Raw genomic sequence first — 18842 nt, forward strand, 5'->3', positions numbered from 1 at the left:
CAGATTTTGCACTGGAGGCACCACAGTCTGCAGTTGGGTGCTCCACTGGGGGTCTGGCACCTTAATTAAAAAGCATTATCTGGTCACAGGGGGAGGTCAGAAATGGCAGCAATTTCCCTCCTTCCCCCATCACAACACAGTCTCCCCAAGCCCACAACTCCCAGCGTTGAGCAGGGCTGGGGTCTCCCTCCCCAGTGCCATACTGGTGACTACTGGGAAGTTCAACATGGCTAAGTGCTGGGTCCTGCACTTTGGCCACAACAACCCCACGCAGCGCTACAGGCTTGGGGCAGAGTGGCTGGAAAGCTGTGCCGAGGAAAAGGACCTGGGGGTGCTGACTGATGCTTTCCTGAACATGAGCCAGCAGTGTGCCCAGGTGGCCAAGAAGGCCAACGGCATCCTGGCTTATATCAGGAGTAGTGCGGCCAGCAGGACCAGGGAGGTGATCATCCCCCTGTACTCTGCTTTGGTGAGGCCGCACCTCGAGTACTGTGTTCAGTTTTGGGCCCCTCACTACAAGAAGGACATCGAGGCCCTGGAGCGTATCCAGAGAAAAGCTACAAAGCTGGTGAAGGGCCTGGAACACAAGTACTGTGAGGAGCGGCTGAGGGAACTGGGGGTGTTTGGTCTGGAGAAGAGGAGGCTCAGGGCAGACCTCATTGCTCTCTGCAGCTACCTGAAAGGAAGGCGTGGGGAGCTGGGGGTCGGCCTCTTCTCACAGCTAACCAGTGATAGGACCAGAGGGAATGGCCTCAAGTTGTGCCAGGGGAAGTTCAGGTTGGAAACGAGGAGACATTTCTTCTCAGAAAGAGCAGTCAGGCACTGGGACGGGTTGCCCAGGGTGGTGGTGGAGTCACCGTCCCTGGGGGTGTTCAAGGAAAGGTTGGACGTGGTGCTTAGGGACATGGTTTGTGGGTGATATTGGTGGTAGGGGGATGGTTAGACCAGGTGATCTTGTAGGTCCTTTCCAACCTTAATGACTCCATATTCTAACTGGGATTTGGGGAAACACCGCGGCGGGGAGGGAGGGAAACGTGATGGCGGCCGCTCCCTCCTCCCGCCGCCAGGGGGCTGTAAAATGGCGGCGGGGCGGGCGGCGGGGCGCAGGCGCGGCCGCCCTGGGGGGAGCCGCTTCCCGGCTGCCTCAGCGGCCGGCTAATGGCGGCGCCGTGACGGGTGAGCGGCGGCGGGCGGGCCCCGGCCGGTTCTGCATGGCTTGGGAGGCCGCCTTCGGGCTCCGGGGATGCGAGGAGGGAAGGGAGGGCGTTGGGTGAGGTGGGACGAGGGCGGCCGGCACCCTCCGGCTGCTCCCCTCGGGGGGGGGGGGGGTGTAGGCCTGTGGGGGGGGGTGTCCCTCAGGCCTCGGCCCCTGTGTGGGCAGAAGCAGCAGGCTGCTTTTTTGTGTTATCGTGGTTATGGTGCCTCTGCTTGGTTCTCTGCCCCCTGTTTGGCACCATCTCCGCTTCCCTGTGGCAGGCAGGAGTTCAGTTAGTGCCTTGTTTTCAGCCTGTTCCCATGTGCATCAAAATGTGTCCCCTATGTGTACCCCTGCCTGTGCCCATGTTTATAATAACCCCAGTAATCCTGCCTTTTCCGTAGAATGGGTTATTTTCTTGGTGAATTGTGTTTTACTGAGCCCTGATTGTTCCCATTCCCCAGCAGGATGAAATCTGCATTTTCTCTTTTTTTTTTTTTTTTTTTAAATTTTTGCTGAGCATGTCCCCCTTTGGGATTACTGTCTCCTGCATCTAAGACTTTTCACATAAATTTAAACACATCTAAGAGAGACCTATATCTGAGCAGGTTGCCTGAAACATAACTATCTGTCACGTCTGTGGGAGCAAGGCCTTATTCTAATGAGTCTGTAACGTTTCACTGCAGAACATTTATCAGTAATGTTCGTTCCTGCAGTAAAGTAAAAAGTTAAAGCTTTTGACTGGAGAGGGACTGTAATCCAGGGCTAACAGAGGCTAAATAATTGCCTTACAGATTGTTCCACAGGTAATAGACTTCTGTTTACATTCACATTTTCTCTTCTTCCTTTCATGTTAGGCACAGTATCAGACAAAGTGATGTATTTCATGTCACGTCACTGATGTTGTTACTTAGCTAATTTATATATATAAATATATATATATATTTCTGTGTCTGTTCAATGTATTTGTTAGGCCTTTACATGCTGTGAAAATAGTTACTTAAAAATAATTTGACAAAGAATGCTCTGGCAAGTATAATTGTTATAAGAAAGATATTCTTTTTCAGCCTACACTGATGCAAAAAGTAGTGATGTTTACAAAGATGATTGGAACGTTGATATGTTTGTGCAGATAACTTCAGTGTCAGAGACAGGAGTTATTTTGTTATTTGGATCTGAAAGTCTTGCAGTTTGTGTAGTACTTGATGTTGGATTCTGTGGGCAACCTCCAAATGTTGGCATGGACTACAGTGTAGCTTCAGAACTTGAAATGATTGGTATCTAAAGCTACAAATGTAATTTTGGAAAGTTTCTGGCACCTGTTAACATTTGAAGAGTATTCATTACCTTTTTGAAAAAGTTATTTTTGCACAGCCTTACTTAATAGGCTGTATGTTTGCTACTAAGCAGAAAAATGTTATCGCTTGGAATTCTCTCTGGCTTGGAAAAAAAGATTTAAAAATACGTTGTACAGACATATCCATAGTAGTAGCAACTATGTACTGGGTGTAAGATTCATTAAATAATCTGACATATATTTTTGTTTTGTAGCTTTAAATTGAAGAGAAAATGTCACTTTATGATGATTTGGGAGTTGAGACCAGCGATTCCAAGACAGAAGGCTGGTCCAAAAATTTCAAACTACTGCAGTCTCAATTGCAGGTGAAGAAGGCAGCTCTCACTCAAGCAAAGGTATAGTACCTTCGTAATTTTGCTTTCTATTATTAAAACATCTTTTAATAGAAGTTTTTGACCTTAGGATAGATTTGGGGTAATTTAGGATTTGTCTAACAGTTTGTAGCAAGGAGCCGGGGAAAACAAGATGTCTGTTTCTTGAAGTGTGTTCTAGGAAGTCTTGCAAGACTAAAATTGAACAAAGAAGTGATGTGTTTGCTGTGAGCCTCAAATCTTGTTACCTGGAGAGCCAAAAGTTCTCCTTAACTTTGAAGATAATGAAATTAAGCAGTTTTTTTTTTTTTCAGAGTAGGTAAGGGTCATACTGCACTTGATTGTTGTTAGTACTGGTTGTTGGTCATTCTTTGCATTTGTATCAATAGTTATTTACCTACTTGCCTCATTTTCTGCTTGTTGTTTTAAATGTGTTTAGGTACTAATGTGCAAATTGTTGTGCTTTAGAAATTTTTTCAGAAAATATACCAAGTATGCAAGAGAGAAAAGGAGTGCAAGCTGATTCCTTGAGCTTCAACTATGACAGAGCCATTTTCTTTTTATTGCTACAGTATTTCACCCAGTTTCTTTAAACAGTGTTAATTGTTTGGTTCATGTGAGACACATCTATGTTCTCTGTGGTCTGAAGGGTCAAGAGTGAGATTACTTAATTAAAAAAAGTAGTAGTGGTACAGATACAGAATAATTATCTAAGCATAGCATTTTTTTTTCTTTGCTGGAATTACTCCTAATTTATGGTGATAAAGTTGAGAGCAGGATTTTGTTAGTTGGAAGAGCCTGCATGAATGAGATCTGAAATGTCTAGTCTATTAGGTATTTTTTATAATAATAGTAATAGAAGAATAGAATAGGATTGGAAAATTGAAAATTCAAAATAGTTTGATACATTTTATTAGATGGAAAAATATGACAAACACTATAATTTTTCGTTAGAATAATTCTGAGCCCTTTCTTAAAAAAAGTCCACTGGGTTCAAACTGAACTGAAGAGAGATCACCTGAACTTCTGATACATGGTTTTGGTCCTAGTCCAAACCATTTACTGGATGTTTTAGTACATATGCAAGCAACGTTTGATCCCTCTCACTTAAAAAGGGGAAGGTCTGCACTGGTTTAACTGAAGCTTTCTTTGAAGTATTGAATCAGATCTGTGTTTGTGTAGTAGTTTTATAACCATAGTTGACAAACATCTGGCTTCGAGCTGAGTTGGCCTTTGCCACCACTAAAATATGAAATAAGCTAAGTTACCCACATCAGAAACATTTATTAGAAATATTGAGAATTACTGTATGTTGGTAAGTTTAAAATAAATGATATATCGAGCTTTGCAGAGTGAAGGATTTGATACTGGTTTTTATCCTTTAAAAAAGAAATTGGAGAGTTCATCTTCAAGTATATAAATAAAGCTGCTTTTTAGAAAGCTATTTTGTTATATTTTGGACATTTTGTATTTTGGTCATTTTTTAGAGTCAGAGAACAAAACAAACAACAGTCCTTGCTCCAGTGATTGACCTGAAACGAGGCAGCTCTTCTGATGAGAGACAGATTGTGGACACTCCACCTCATGTAGCAGCTGGGTTAAAGGTAAGACCAAAGCAGATTAAAAGTTCATCTGTTAACAGATTTTTCTGAATTGCAATTCTGTGACTGCATTTTATTTTTGAATCATCTTTCCAAGTGTTCAGAGAAGTGACCAGTTTCTGAAATTGATTTCCTCTGCTTAGAGGATCTTAAATGAGTGAATATCTCAGTTTGACAGGGACTTCCATGTGATACAGCGTGGAAGTACTCAGATGAATGTACAGTTAAAATAAAAACATTCCTCCTAGCATATTTCTCATGGACAGCTTTGAAGTATTTTGCAGTTTGGTCAGGTAAATAATGAAGGTAACTGTAATTGCACCAGTGTTAGAACTAGACCATTATAATAATAGTCATTAAAAACAAAACAAAAGCCATCAATTTTTAAATTGGGCTTTTCATGGTAAATAATTCAGAGAAACTTTGTCCCCGAAACTTTTTGAAAGGTGATGATTCTGAAGTAGTTCTTTCAGATAAGAGGAGGACTGTATGTCTATCTTTGGTATTGTATTAGTAGCAGATGATGAAAAAGACTAATGACATAGTTCGGAAGGACCCCTTGCAGATGATTGCAACAGCAAGACATATTTTCTAGTATGAATGAATGAATATTGAAAAATTCTTGTCCACGTCAATTTGCTGCTGATTTGTTTGATGGGGGGATTCTTTCTTCATGGAGAAATTTGAGATGGTGAAAGACTAGGTGAAATGTTTCGAAGTAAAGCAAAGACTTCTTTTAATGCCAATAGGATTGGGATATTATTACTTAAATTATGTAAATTAGGAATTGAGTTCTCTGGGTTGGGAGCGAGAAGATAGCGTTAAACTTTGTGTCCAACTAGATGTTGTTTTCAGATCTCACCTGAAAAACATCACTGCTCTCCTTCTTCTCTTGTAAGGATCCTGTACCAAGTGGTTTTTCTGCGGGAGATGTATTGATTCCTTTGGCAGATGAGTATGATCCTATGTTCCCAAATGATTATGAAAAAGTGGTAAAGCGTCAGAGAGAGGAACGACAGAGGCAGCGTGAGCTGGAGAGGCAAAAGGAGATTGAAGAAAGAGAAAAGTAAGGCTTCTGTTTTAACTCGTGGCATATTGACTGTTAGGTAAAGGATAGTTATGTAAAGATTGATGTTTGTTTTCATTCCTCTGAAGAGTTTCAGGGTTTTTTTTTAAAGGTTAATTGAAAAATATTTTATGCTTTCAGATACAAGCACAGTTTTTTTAATTAATGTATTTTAGTTCTTTTGCTAAAATCACCTAACATAGCAAAGTCATAGGATTCATCATGTTTACATCCTCTTTGGCTTGTAATGGGCAATCTGAAAGACACTTGCCAAATTTGTTTATATTGTTTTTCAATACTAGCAGCAGTATTTGGGTACTTCATTCATTGACATCAGACCTTGACCTCACAGATATTTTAGAGGATTTGATGTCAGTATAACCTGACTTCAGAAATACCTTTCAGTGCTCATCATGATAAACCATTTTTTTCTGCTTTTACATATGCCAGACTGACAAGTGAATGCATTTCAGTTTTAAAGACGTAGCTTGCACTGCCTTTGAGAGGCATAGTTTCCTTTTTTTTTTTAAATATTCTACACTCGGTTTAAGTAAGTTAATTGTATATTTATTACTATTTTGTCTCTGGACAAAAGAAAATGCTACTTATTTTTAGGCATCTCAATGCCATTTCCCTGGAATAAGAAATTTTTAATCTTTTTAAAGAAGTTGAATGCAGATTCAGTGTCCTGTTGAAGTAGGTGGTAAACATCTGCTAGCCAGACAGTAAGATACTATTTGTTCATTTTAAATGAAATTAATAAGCAATTTAATCATGTTATGAATTGCCTGAAGTCTGTGGAGTTAGAGGATGCATATTCTATCTCCCTGTGTAGACCGTGGAAGTTAATATTTCTGGTTATTTGGCCTCTTCTGTCTTCTGTTAGTTATGATCTTCATTATTCTGGTGGAGGAGGAGTGCCTGAGGCTCTGTCATACTTCTCTCTAACTAGCACACAGGATCTTAGATTTCCGGGTTGGCATTTCCACAGTTTCAGTGTTGATTGCTATTTAGTCAAGACCATAACTTAGTACAAGCAGGATGATCATTTAAGGTCTCTGTTACCTTCCCGTTGCTTGTATCCAACACCTCTTAATTGTAGTCATTCAGTCAGTGTAGTCAATTTGGACTAGACTCACTCATACGCTTCCTTATTTCCATATATTCTCCTTGGCTGGCTTGCAAGTGGAAAATAATCTTCTTCCTTGGAATCCATCTTAAGTTTTAGAAAAAATATTCTATAAGGATAAAAGAAAAAAAAAACAACTGAAAACAAAGGTGTTTACTTACAGCTTTATGAAAAACATGTTATAAAATGCCAATTAGAGTGTAGCTGTGTAATTCACACAGCAAAGGTGGTGGTATCATGAATTAAAGCAGAGTCAACTTTGATTGTTTCTTATCCTAACTTACTGTGTCTCCTAGAAGACGTAAAGACAGACATGAAGCCAGTGGGTTTTCAAGAAGACCAGATCCAGATTCTGATGAAGATGAAGATTACGAAAGGGAGAGAAGAAAAAGAAGTAAGGGAGTTGTTCATTTTTTTCATGGGGGGAAAGAAAACGAGAAATATGGGGAAGTTCACAGTCCTCTGCTCATGTGTATCTCTGTTCTCAGCTGAGAGGCGTGCTGTTACTTCTGAGCCTTTAGAATAAACCAAGCATTTTATTACATCATAACTATTTTAATACAGAAAGCGTTTTTTTTGCGATGGAGGGAGATGCCAGTTTAATTACTGGTGGAAAAAACCCTATTCACACTGCTTTGTTGATACCTATTTTAAGTTTCTGCATGGTGTGTAGGTTCCAGGAAAGAAGGGAAAGATGAGATTTAACCAGGCTATGAGAAGAATCACAGTTGAGTTTTCACTGTTAGTGCTCGCCATTCCTGTATTTGTTATCTGAATACCTTTAGAACTAGTTAGCAAGACGTGGATCTAGGTAATGACGTATCTTTGCATAAACAAAATTAAATTTTGTTCTTTTCAGCAACAAAGTTACAGTAAATAATTCAGCTCGGGTTTTATTTTAGAAAAGAAAATTTCTGACAAAGGACGTTTAAAACATTTGCTTTACCTTGGAAGTTTGGGACTATGTTAAAATATTGTGCATTAAAATAGGAAAGGCGCTTTGTACTGTGCTCTTAGGAAAGTGTAGTTAATCTTGCACAGACTATCTTCTTCATTTGGCTTAACTGAACAGTTGTAGAACTGAAGGTTTGTTTCCCTTGCAGTCTTTAATTTTGAAATCCTATGGAGTATGTTTATTAAAGATACAATGCGTAGTACATCACGGCAGTGTGATGTCGTCTCCTTTGACGTGCCTTTCATTTGTTTCTAGTTAGTAACTCCGACTCCTTGGTTGCTGCTTTTCTGTTTACAGTGATGCATGTTAAGAGTTGGCTGGCAAGGAGCCAGCAGCTGTGTTAAAATTCAGCGAAGCTATTCCAAGCAGCAGAACCTAACCGTACAAACATGTTCTCTTCCGTTTTCTTCATAGGTATGGGAGGGGCTGCTATTGCACCACCCACTTCTCTTGTTGAGAAGGACAAAGAACGTAAGTACAACAAACTTTTTTTCTAAACCCTGGTAATGTTGCTTGATGATCACTCAACCTTCTAGTCAGTTATGTCATCCTGCCATTCTTCTCATGTGGTTCTTCCTGATCCAAGGACCTGTACTAGTTGTTTGTTGGTGGGAGGGAGGCTGTAGGGAGCCTGTGATATTACTGTTTCACGCCTCTCTTCTAAAGGATAGTTTCTGTATTGCTGTGGAAGCATTTTAGCAGGCTTTTTTTTAGTGACTTTTTACTCAGGTAGATGGTGATAGGACGAGGAGGGATGATTTTAAACTACAAGAGGGGAGATTTAGATTAGGCGTTAGGAGAAAATTCTTCACTCTGAGGGTAGTGAGGCACTGGAACAGGTTGCCCAGAGAAGCTGTGGATGCCCCATCCCTGGAAAGTTCAATGCCAGGCTCAATGAGGCCCTGAGCAACCCGATCTAGTGGGTAGTGCCCCTGCCTATGGCAGGGAGGTTGGAACTAGATGGTCTTTAAGGTCCCTTCCAACCTGAGCCAGTCTGTGATTTGTGATGTAAATGAAGAAATGTTGCAGGTAGATTTCTTTAGGTAAGTTAGAAACCTCGGCAGTACAGAGAGAGATTTTTTTCCATTGTCCTTTGTACTTTATGAATGCTTTTTCTAAAGTGGTCATGCACTGTAGACAGTTTTGTAAGTCTTCGATGGATGCGTTACCTACTGAAGAGTTGGTTGTGTGTCTGCTAGGGTTTCACTTAATGCATTTAGGTTGACAGTTGGAGTTGTCCACTAGGTGGCATAATCTTGCTGTAAGAACAAGACTGCTCTTCTTTTTTTGCATGTCTGATTATTTTACATTTTTAAATTACCCAGCATGCTGTTTGTTATTTTATGTTGTTAAAAATAATGAAAAAGCATATTGTGCACCTAAAAGACTTCCCTTTGGAAGTCCAGTTTTTATTTAAGAGAAGATTTAAATAAAAAATGAAGCTTGGCAGAGTAAGTGAATGATATAACAGTGAAAGCATTTGAAGTGTGTAAACACTAAAAACAGAAAGATTGTTTTGAGTCAATTATTAAGAGCAATTGAGTGGTGTCAAGGAAAAATAAATATAGGCTGGAAATGGTAGAAATATCGTAAGGGGGAGAGCTCTCAAAAAGTGAGATGATCTCACAAGGAAATCTTTGTACTGCTTGTTACTCGACACAGAAAGCTAGGCTGGAAAAACCTCAGAAAATATTACTGTAGCAGAAGTCCCATAGTCCAGTCCGTCTGCTGCTTAAATAGGGATTTTTTTTCCTCATGCAGTGTTCTCAAACTTCACATCTGACATTGGAAAGTTACAAACACTAGTTCACAAGAAAATAATCTGTAATGAAGTCAGTCTAAAAGTCCATAGATACATTCCAAAGTATGTTCTGCGTATTTTCTTTAGTGTTCTGTAGGTTGTTTTTTTTTTACTTTTTTCAGTTTGACTTGTCAGTGGGAGATAGTACAATAATCTAATCAGTATGATGTATATATTATATACACGTCCATCCCCCAGAAAACGTTTCAGTTCAAAATTTGTCAGTAAGATCTCTTAAGGCTGTGCAAATATTTTGCTTTGAATTTAGTTTTTTTGAGAGACTGATTTCTCCTTTGTGTAAATGTACAGTGTTCTTTTCTTTGCAGCCCTCAGGCCCCAGGCTGTGTGCATTGATAAAATTTTTTGTCATAATCATGTTCTGATGAATGGAGCTTTAAGTTTGCTTGTACTCTGTCTAGATAAACTAATTGTAGTGCAGGTGGCCTCTTAATGTTTCTTTTTGTCACTTGATAAGTAAGAGTTATCTATACAAACTCCTGTATGCAAACTCATTCGATGAGGAAAATCCAGAATAACTCTTTAAATCTTGGTTGGTGAAGGGGGTAGAGAGGGAGAGGGAAGGAGATGGAGATGTGGGGATGTTAAAGGTGCATATGCAAAGAAAATATTCTGATTTGGATTTGTGTGGACTTTGTTAGTATTAAAGGAGAAAAAAATACAATTTGCAGATGGCGATCTTTCTCTGGATTAAATTTGAAGGTACAGCGCTGTAGTGTTCATAACAAATAAGTAGTTCAGCATAATTTAGTGAATAAGCAAGTGTCTCTTTTCTTCAGCTGTAGCATCATTCCCATTTGAAGAGGAGTCAAGACCTCGGGCACCATCTTCTAAAGCAGCTATTCCTCCTCCAGTGTATGATGAGCCAGACAGACCTCGTTCCCCCACGGGACCTAGCAACTCTTTCCTTGCTAACATGGGGTAAATGTTTGACATGTTTACATTCTGTGGGAAAAAAAAATATTAGAAGGTGGCGGAAACCAAAAGTTAAAATAGTTGCCAGTAGAGAAGAACACAACCCATTGCATGCGTATGGTTAGTCTGAGTGCAAGTAGTCCTAACTGACCGGATGCAGAAAAAGGAGTGGATTTACTTGAATGAGAGAAATGCATTTGAGGTGGCTGTGTTCAAGGCTGTGCTTTCAGGGTAAGTTTTGGAGCCACGTTCCAGTATAAAGTGTTTATGGCGTGTACAAGCCAAACTAATGTAGTTTGCAGGAAAGCACAGATGGCGTTTTAGGTCCTCTAGGTTTCTTTTCCAGCTTTGTCCTAAATTTGTTACGTACCAATGGAAACCATTTCAACTCTGGTTTGTTTGTTTGTTTCTTCCAAAATTCAAAGCACATTTGCATGATTGTGGCAGCAGCTGTGGCTGCAAATCTATCTGTTCACTTTCCTGCCTTGGGTTAGCGTTGTGTGTAATGCTTGTGTTACTACTGTGGTGGCAAAGTGAAGTCAAAATTATAGTTAAAAACAGCTTAGAAAACCCATTTGAAAGGTGCAATGGTTAGCTATGGCCCTCTTATCAGTCATATTGAGTGTTGCAGAAGTGCAGCCTCATTGATCCTAATTGCATGCAGGAGGAACACAGCCCTAAAATTATGGTTTATTACATTATTACACTACATTTTTGGTTTTGGAGACAGTTTTTCATGCAGCTTTTTTTAACAGAAACACATTTTTTTTACATTGCTCAGAAAAATTATAAATTAGTAGTGCTGGTGGACCAATTTATGTATTGTTACTGCCTCTAGTTAGCTCTACCCTGGAGCCTGCACTTCACTGAAAGAAGTGCTAAAAATATTACCTAACCTGTCTTATTCTGACTACACAGTTGGCTGCTGCTTATTTTACGACTCAGTGTCTTGACCTTTAAGCACTGCATAGACTTTTTAGCCTTTTTTTTAATGGACCTTTGTATGTGTCATATGGTATGGCTAGAAAATGGTCGTGTAGTCACTGATCCGATGTTTTCTGTGCAACATGCCTGTTGGTAAAACGGGGGTGACCGAGAGTAGAATATTTACTGCGCTGTAAACTGCTGCACCATGACATTTCTTTTATGCCTTGCCCCGCCCAGCTAAGGTTGCCAGAGAAATACCAACAAAGATGGTACTTTTAAATAGATGAGGGAATCATTGCCTCTCTAAGTTCCTGACAACTCAGAAAGGAGAGACATGTAAATCAGTACTAAGAATATCCAGGTTGTCATAGGAAGGGCTAGCAAAGCTGTGTACTTTGGAGCTTATGTAGAGTTCAAAACAATAGATAGTAGGAGTAATCTAATGTGGGAAACAGATGGTTCCTCATCTGCCTTTTCTCTCAAGCTTTTGATACCAGCCACTGACAAAGATAAGAAACTGAGCTAAATGGACCTTGGTGTAATATGTTGTGTGACTTACTGTGGAGTTTATGATGCTGACTTGCACTGCTAAGAGGAGTTTGGTTGTGTTTGGAAAAGTATGAACAACTTTTGAGTATTTGAGCACTCTTGAGAAAAGCAGTGATGTTCTTGTGAGAAACCTTTACTAACTGATGCTTTCTCTTTTTGCAGAGGGACAGTAGCTCATAAAATCATGCAGAAGTATGGTTTCAGAGAGGGTCAGGGGCTGGGAAAGCATGAACAGGGGCTGAGCACAGCACTGTCAGTAGAGAAAACAAGCAAGAGGGGTGGCAAGATCATTGTTGGCGATGCTACAGAGAAAGGTAATTTTGTCCTGCGCCAATAAGTTTGTAAAAAAAAAAAAAAAAAAAAAAAATGGTCGGGGAAGTAATAGCTCAGGCTCAGTGGGAGCTCCTGGGTTTCTGTTTGCCATCTGTCCTAGCAGAAAATACTAGTTAGTTGGAAGAATGATTCCTGTTCCTTCCTGTGGGAATTCATCGTTCCTGGGGGTGATTTTCTATTAATTATTTTAGCTCGTTCTCCCCTTTCCCTATCAGCTGTCCTCCTTTAGTGTTCAGAAGCTTCTGCCTGTACCTTCTCTTCAAGGGGTGATTCTGCTCTGCTTCTCTGGTTTTCTCCATGTCATGGGCATTAGATACTGTCCTCGTTTCCCTGCTGTTGGATAAAGAGACAACATCTAGACTTACTAGAACAGCACTTCTGCCTTAGCAGAAGTGTTGGAAGTCAGGAGATCTGATCTTTTAGTTCTTAGTGGATCTCTTGCAATTTTGAACTTACAAATGACTTCTATGAAAGAAATAGTACATTGTCTCTGTTCTCTGTGGCAATGATTTTTCTGCTTATTGTCCTTCCAAGTAGCTACAAGTTCTGAAAGAACTCCTCACCAATATGAAACTGCATTTACTGGCTTTTATTTCACTGCTTGGTAACAGTAAGATTTGATAAAAGGCCCCGTGTGAGCTTTAAATCTGCTTCAGCCTTAAATTATTCCATGATTCACTTTTCTCTCTTCATAGCAGATGCAACCAAGAAAACGGATTCTAACCCGTTGACTGAGATACTGAAATGCCCAACTAAAGTGGTGTTACTAAGGGTAAGTTGTGAGTAAGGGGTCGTGTATTGATATTTTCAGTGTACACAACTGGTTTAAATGCTTTAACCTGTGCTCCTATTACAGCAACTGTACAAGCTTGGACAATTCTGTCCTGCACCTACATAGTGCTCTGTGGAGAAAATATGCCTTCCTGAGATACGAGTTGTGACTATAAATCAACACTGATTTAGATTACACAGTGACCACGTCACAGTGTAATGTCCTAGGGAACTATCTAGCCCTGTGGCAATTGACAGAATAGTTTTTGACCTGGTAAATACAAGCCTAGGGAATTCATGTTCACAGCTGCTTGCATCCATGATCTATTGACGTAACTGTCTCTTCAGACAACATCCAATGTGTTGTTTATTGTTTAAACTTTCAGAACATGGTAGGTGCTGGGGAGGTGGATGAAGATCTAGAAGTTGAAACAAAGGAAGAATGTGAAAAATACGGCAAGGTTGGGAAGTGTGTCATCTTTGAGGTAAGAGATGGTCTCTCTGGCTGCTCCAGAAGTGAACTGGGTATCTGTCTCACAGGACTGGAGTGCTACTGCTGTACAGAAGGGGCATAGATTAGAAGATCTCAGGGGGTCATTTGCTCTGTAGTGATTCTATATTTTTGATATATGTAAGATACAAATTTTTAATGTCAGAAAACGGGCAAAATCCCTGGGTGTTGTGGTTTTGGAACCTTCTTAGTTCCTCCTGCTAAATTAGACTTTGAGTTGTTTATAGGGTTAGGTTGTAGAAGCTTCTCAATCCAGTTGATCTGAAAGATTTTCTTAGAGAAAGGGGACACAAGTTTGGCAGTATTCAACCTCCCTTTGGCAACTGGAGAATTGAATTATACCTGCTTATTTTTGTAGTGTTCTTCTCACTACTTTTGTGAAGAACAGTAAGGTAAAACAATAGTTTTATTACTGTTCTAATCACTTTTTTTTTTTTAGATTCCTGGTGCCCCTGATGATGAAGCTGTAAGAATATTTTTAGAGTTTGAACGGGTTGAATCTGCAATCAAAGGTAGGTTACTAAATCGTGTCACAGGAATTTCGGAGTTCTCTTCTTCAAAGAGATTAACCAGTCGCACTCATTAAACTGTTTAGCTAAAGAAATTTTTAGTTTACTGAATTGCTGCTTGCTGACCTGTTTTTGGTTTCAATTCCAGCTGTTGTGGATCTAAATGGAAGATACTTCGGAGGCCGAGTGGTGAAGGCTTGTTTCTACAACCTGGACAAGTTCAGAGTACTGGATCTGGCAGAGCAAGTGTGACTTTAAAAATCTAGCTCGAGGTGTCACTGTTTTGGCAATCATGTTTTCAGCAGTAGGCTGGGAATAAAGAAGAGAAAGCAGCTTTCCTAGCAAACTGGAAACAAGCCTCATTGAATGGATTTTTCGCATTCGTTGTGACTTCATTTTTTTGTAATATAAAGCCCTTTGAAAGTAAGATTCACGTCTGTGTGTTTTTGAATTGCACAATTCTGCTTATTGCTCTGGGAATCCTGTTTTTTTGAGCTTTCAGATGACTTCATTCATTTGAAATCCCACTGCTGAGGAAATGCTTTGTCTGTATTCCTGCTTTCCTTGTTCTGGTGCTTCATCACGGAGTCCCTGTGCTGCATCCACAATAAGTGGGAAGCTTTGGAAAAGGACTATGTGCTATCGTGCTTCTCTTTCCCGATGATATCTCTGAGTTCCAGCCTTGCTCATAAGTCCTCCGCCTCTGCACATCAGAGTGATTTGGGGTCGTTGGACAGTTGGCAGCTAGTTTGTTCTCTCCTGACTCCAGGACAATACTTCCCATGCCAGAATGGAGAGTAGAGTAATAAGCAGTGAGTCTGTATTTCTTCCCAAATCCAAAGAAAATACACATTTAACCCAGGGAAATGGAAGGAGGAAGGAATTTAAAGTACTTAACCATTTGAATTGGAATGAGTGGACTGTTAGCAGATGCTCTGTACTGTCAGGCAGTCTTTGCTAGAAGTATCCAGAGTTAACTGACTACAGACTGTTGTTGAAATGCTATAGGTAGAACTGAAACTCATTCTTGTACCTGGCCAGCTGTCAGATTCTCACTTCCTCTGATGTCACGTGTAGGTAACTAATTCTTGTATAATTGATTCACACCTCAATAGGAAGCAATGGAAGAAAATTCTCATAAAATCCGAAGAGTGGAAAAACTAAACGTCTAAACACTACAACTTTTCAATCTGATGTAAAATAACACATAGCATTCTGCTCCAGGTTTTACATTTGCTTTTTGTTTGGGAACAATATGCGACTTAGTTGGCTAGGCAATGGTGGGGATCGTCTCTGCTCCATTGCATCTAGAATTGCCACTGAAATTGTATGGATATTAAAACAGAAGAGGGCTCTGAGGGCATTTTAGCTGTTTGGAGGTTGATGCTGGATGTCTTTTTCCTGTTATACACATGTACTGGGGGGAGGGGATATAGACCTGTAGTTGATCAATGCTGTGAGTATCTCCAGTTACTGCCCTTTTACTAAGTTTTGGCTGCAGATCCATATGGCAAACCCGTGGTCTTGTTTTCCACTTAATTTCTCTGTTTGTGTTCCAACAACCTCTGTACAAACATTTGCCTGTAAAACAGAAAACGATTTTTAAAAAAAGCTTGTATTTTACCTGCCGTGTGTCAGCTTCCTTACTGTCCTCTGCTGTTGCCTGCCCTCCAAGTCGGTCACTTCTACGACGTGTGTGCTGTTGTTGGCAATAGCTGCAGTCCTCCACTAGAAAAACCTCACTGCAGCAGAGGTGAAGAACCAGCCTGACTGACACTAAAACCACAGGACTTGGGGCAATAACAGAATCCACAGTGTGTTATTGACTCTGCTGTCAGTTTTCTGTTTGACCTTGAGCAACACATTAAAGCCCTTGCTACCTACGTAGGAAAATGAAGAAATTAGCCTAATACAAATTAGCATGGATTTGCTTACAAGAGTCACATAATTTGAATGTCACGCTGCGGAAAGTTACCCGCTGGTAACCCATTTAGTGTGATCTGAACTTAGCTTGAAATATGACTTGGCTTTGAGCAACATGATTTATTTACAGCTTTTCTTTCAGCAAACACCGCTGTTCTGAGTGACTAGCCGTGAGCATTTCCTGAAGTATACAGACTGTTGTTTTTGTCTTCTAATTAGCTGTTCTACCTTTTTATCTGTAATACCAGCTTCCAGTTTAGTGTGTTTGAGGTCGTCTTTTTTTCTAGGAGCCGCTTTACTGGCAAGCTCTGTACTGTTTAGTTATAAAAATCCCTTATTGCTGACGACTAGTGACTAATACTTATCTCTGGAAACAGAGGGGAGGTGACTTATGGTTTAGTGATTTGCATAGGGGAGAGATAATCTTTAAATAAAATATTAATCTGTACCGTGGGGTCACTGAGACAGCTTATCTCCTCTCGAAGCATTAGCAGATGTACGTTGCCTTAGTTTCATCTCCTTGTAGGTATTAGTCTTGCTGGTGCAGTACAAATACGCGATGTTGGAGCCTGGTTTTGTAAGCAGTTGTCCTCTAGGTGCTGCCACAGTAAATGCAAGCACATACAAGGATGTGGCAACTTGAAAAAGATCAGACATGCTGACCGGGGTCCTGAGGCAGACATTATTTGTGATAAATAATATAGCTTATAGCAAGTTGTTTTTTGTTTTTTGTTTTTTGTTTTTTTTTTTCAAATACACATTCTTCCACTTAACCTGTGTTGATGTGCTGGCTCAGGCTTTGTCAGATAAGGCTGTATCTTTCATGCCTTTGAAATTTGCATCTGAAGTCTGAATTTGCTCCTCTACTTCCTGCCTCCTCTGGAAACTGTTGTGAGTTTTTTCTATTTGTATTTTCTATTTCTATTTTTTTTCCATTCTTTCCCTCCGTGGTTCATCAACACCCTCTCAAAAAGCTCAGCAGCGCTTAACTCGGAGCTCTTTGCTACACCTACAAAGTTCTTTCAGTTGTTTCTTTGACTTTTCTTTCTTGAAATTATGCACCTACGTTTTTCTGCAAGGTACATTGCAAACATATCTTCCTAACTGTGGTCTAAAGAAGTAATATTTTTATTTCTCTGTCTTTTATTTCTCTATTTATTTCTTCTCTGATGCCTTAAAAGACCATGATTACAGAAAATGAAGAGAATAATGACCTGTTAAGGGATGTTTGCCTTATTGGCAGTACGGTATTGGTTATACTGTTTCGGATGATGTCTTTGGTATTTTTCAGGCCTGATGTCCTAAAGTTAAGCTTTAATTCCATGTTTTAAGTACCCTTGTAAATACTCTGATTCTCTGATGTGCTGAATAACTGAATCTCCTCCCGGGCTAAGCGCGAACAGTTCATTACTTCCGGGAATCTAGATTAGATGCTACTTAAGGGAGATTTGGCAGGGTCCTGATGCTAACAGCAAGCTGAGAGGGACGTGTGGGACGTGTCGGCTGGGAGCTGCGCAAGGTGCCCCCGGTGCGTTATCCACCCTGAAGTCGAAAGAGCAGGGATTTGCATAGCGGCATAGCCGTTCGCTGCCTTTTTCTTTCCCGAAATTCCAACCGCAATTGCTGTTTTAATAGCAGGGAAGCACTGCCTTCATGCTTTTGTAGTTCTTATAGCCGCGAGGTTTCATTCCCGAGTGCTATTTCAGAGCACATCATTTCGAACACAGGTTATGGCTGCGTTTTCTTATGTGCCCTGTTCTGTATTTAGCCTGTGTTGAATTTCAGCTGTCAGTTTATCACTCGCCCACTTACTGTCAGACTAAAGAATTCCGATGAGCTCACAGGGAACATTTTAAAGTTTTAAATTACTATTGTCAAAATCCGAGCTTGACGTGCTAATATTACATGAAAGGTGAGAACTGTTGCCTCAAAGAACTTGCTGTGTAAAGAGCGATCCAAAGAGGGAGGGAGGCAGGTACGAAAGTCTCTTGCCTGAGGTCATGCAGCAGGTTGGTTGCAGGGCTGGGATTACACCCTATTGCCCTACACTTGCAGCTATGCAACCAAATCCAAATTCCTCGTGGAGGAGTTGCTTTTTACTTTGAGGGCAGGAAATAGTAAGGGTTCTTAGACTTCAACTTCAGACTCTGAAGCAAGTTCATTTAAAGAGGAAAGTCGAATGATGCACTGTCCTCACAGCACTTAGTGCAGAAAGAGGCTCCGAACAAGACTTGGATTCATCCCATGTTAAATTAAAGGTAGTAATTTGTTAAATTAAAGATAACTATTTTTTTTCCGAAGTTTGTTAAAATGGAGTTAGACTTTATGATGAGCTATTCCCTTAATTACCCAGAGCTCATCAAAATAACACCCTTTGTACTTCTGAAGCGTATTTCCTGAGAGACAGAACCGTGATATAAATAGTAAAATAGTAAATAGCTGTTGATTTTATGGAGGAGGTTGAGATAAGCCATGCACCAGCAGCGTCTTGGCAGCTGCCACAGGAATGTCAACCACAGGACCAGGAGGCTGAAATTCCGGGTGCTGCTTAATCAGCCTGAAACCGTGCATCCTGCAAATAATTCTGCGTGTGTCACGCGGATCCGTGAGAAATGGGTGAGTCGCAGCTTACCTCAAGTTGTGAATTATTGATAATCTTTTAGAAGATGGAAAAAATGTTATTGCTGCTTCCATTTCTGCCAGGAGATGCAGCAATAAGAGTACAGCACTTAAAATATTTTTTTTTCTTTTTTTTTTTCTCCACTGTGAGAGCACCAACAAGCAGGCATGGCCAGCTGGAGTGGGCTGCGAAGTGAAGTGATGCACCACCAAAACCCCTGAAGTGCTTATATTTGACTTCTGGATCACATGGAAAATCATGAATGTTTCTGGTCTGTCAAAACAGGTCTTTCATTTCCCGTAATCTCATATCTGTAGAGTGATTGAGGTGGGAAGGGACCTCTGGGTCCAG

General features: G+C 40.4%; 1 protein-coding gene across 3 annotated transcripts; it reads left to right on the forward strand.

Annotated features, from left to right (window-relative positions):
* Positions 1–1020: 1020 nt before the first annotated feature.
* On the forward strand, positions 1021–15571 carry RBM17 (RNA binding motif protein 17). Of its 3 annotated transcripts, none has more exons than XM_048062669.2 (12): positions 1021–1176; positions 2747–2887; positions 4351–4467; positions 5364–5530; positions 6956–7053; positions 8029–8085; positions 10213–10354; positions 11987–12138; positions 12853–12929; positions 13315–13413; positions 13879–13951; positions 14097–15571. In XM_048062669.2, the coding sequence occupies exons 2-12, from the start codon at positions 2765–2767 to the stop codon at positions 14198–14200; spliced, it is 1209 nt and encodes a 402-aa protein (XP_047918626.1). In that variant the 5' UTR covers positions 1021–1176; positions 2747–2764; the 3' UTR covers positions 14201–15571. The 3 variants fall into 3 exon arrangements, with proteins under 3 accessions (XP_047918626.1, XP_047918627.1, XP_047918628.1); XM_048062670.2 differs by having other exon boundaries at positions 12856–12929; XM_048062671.2 differs by having other exon boundaries at positions 6959–7053.
* The last annotated feature ends 3271 nt before the right edge of the window (positions 15572–18842 follow it).

Source organism: Anser cygnoides, chromosome 1 (assembly GCF_040182565.1).
Source record: "Anser cygnoides isolate HZ-2024a breed goose chromosome 1, Taihu_goose_T2T_genome, whole genome shotgun sequence".
Classification (NCBI taxonomy): domain Eukaryota; kingdom Metazoa; phylum Chordata; class Aves; order Anseriformes; family Anatidae; genus Anser; species Anser cygnoides.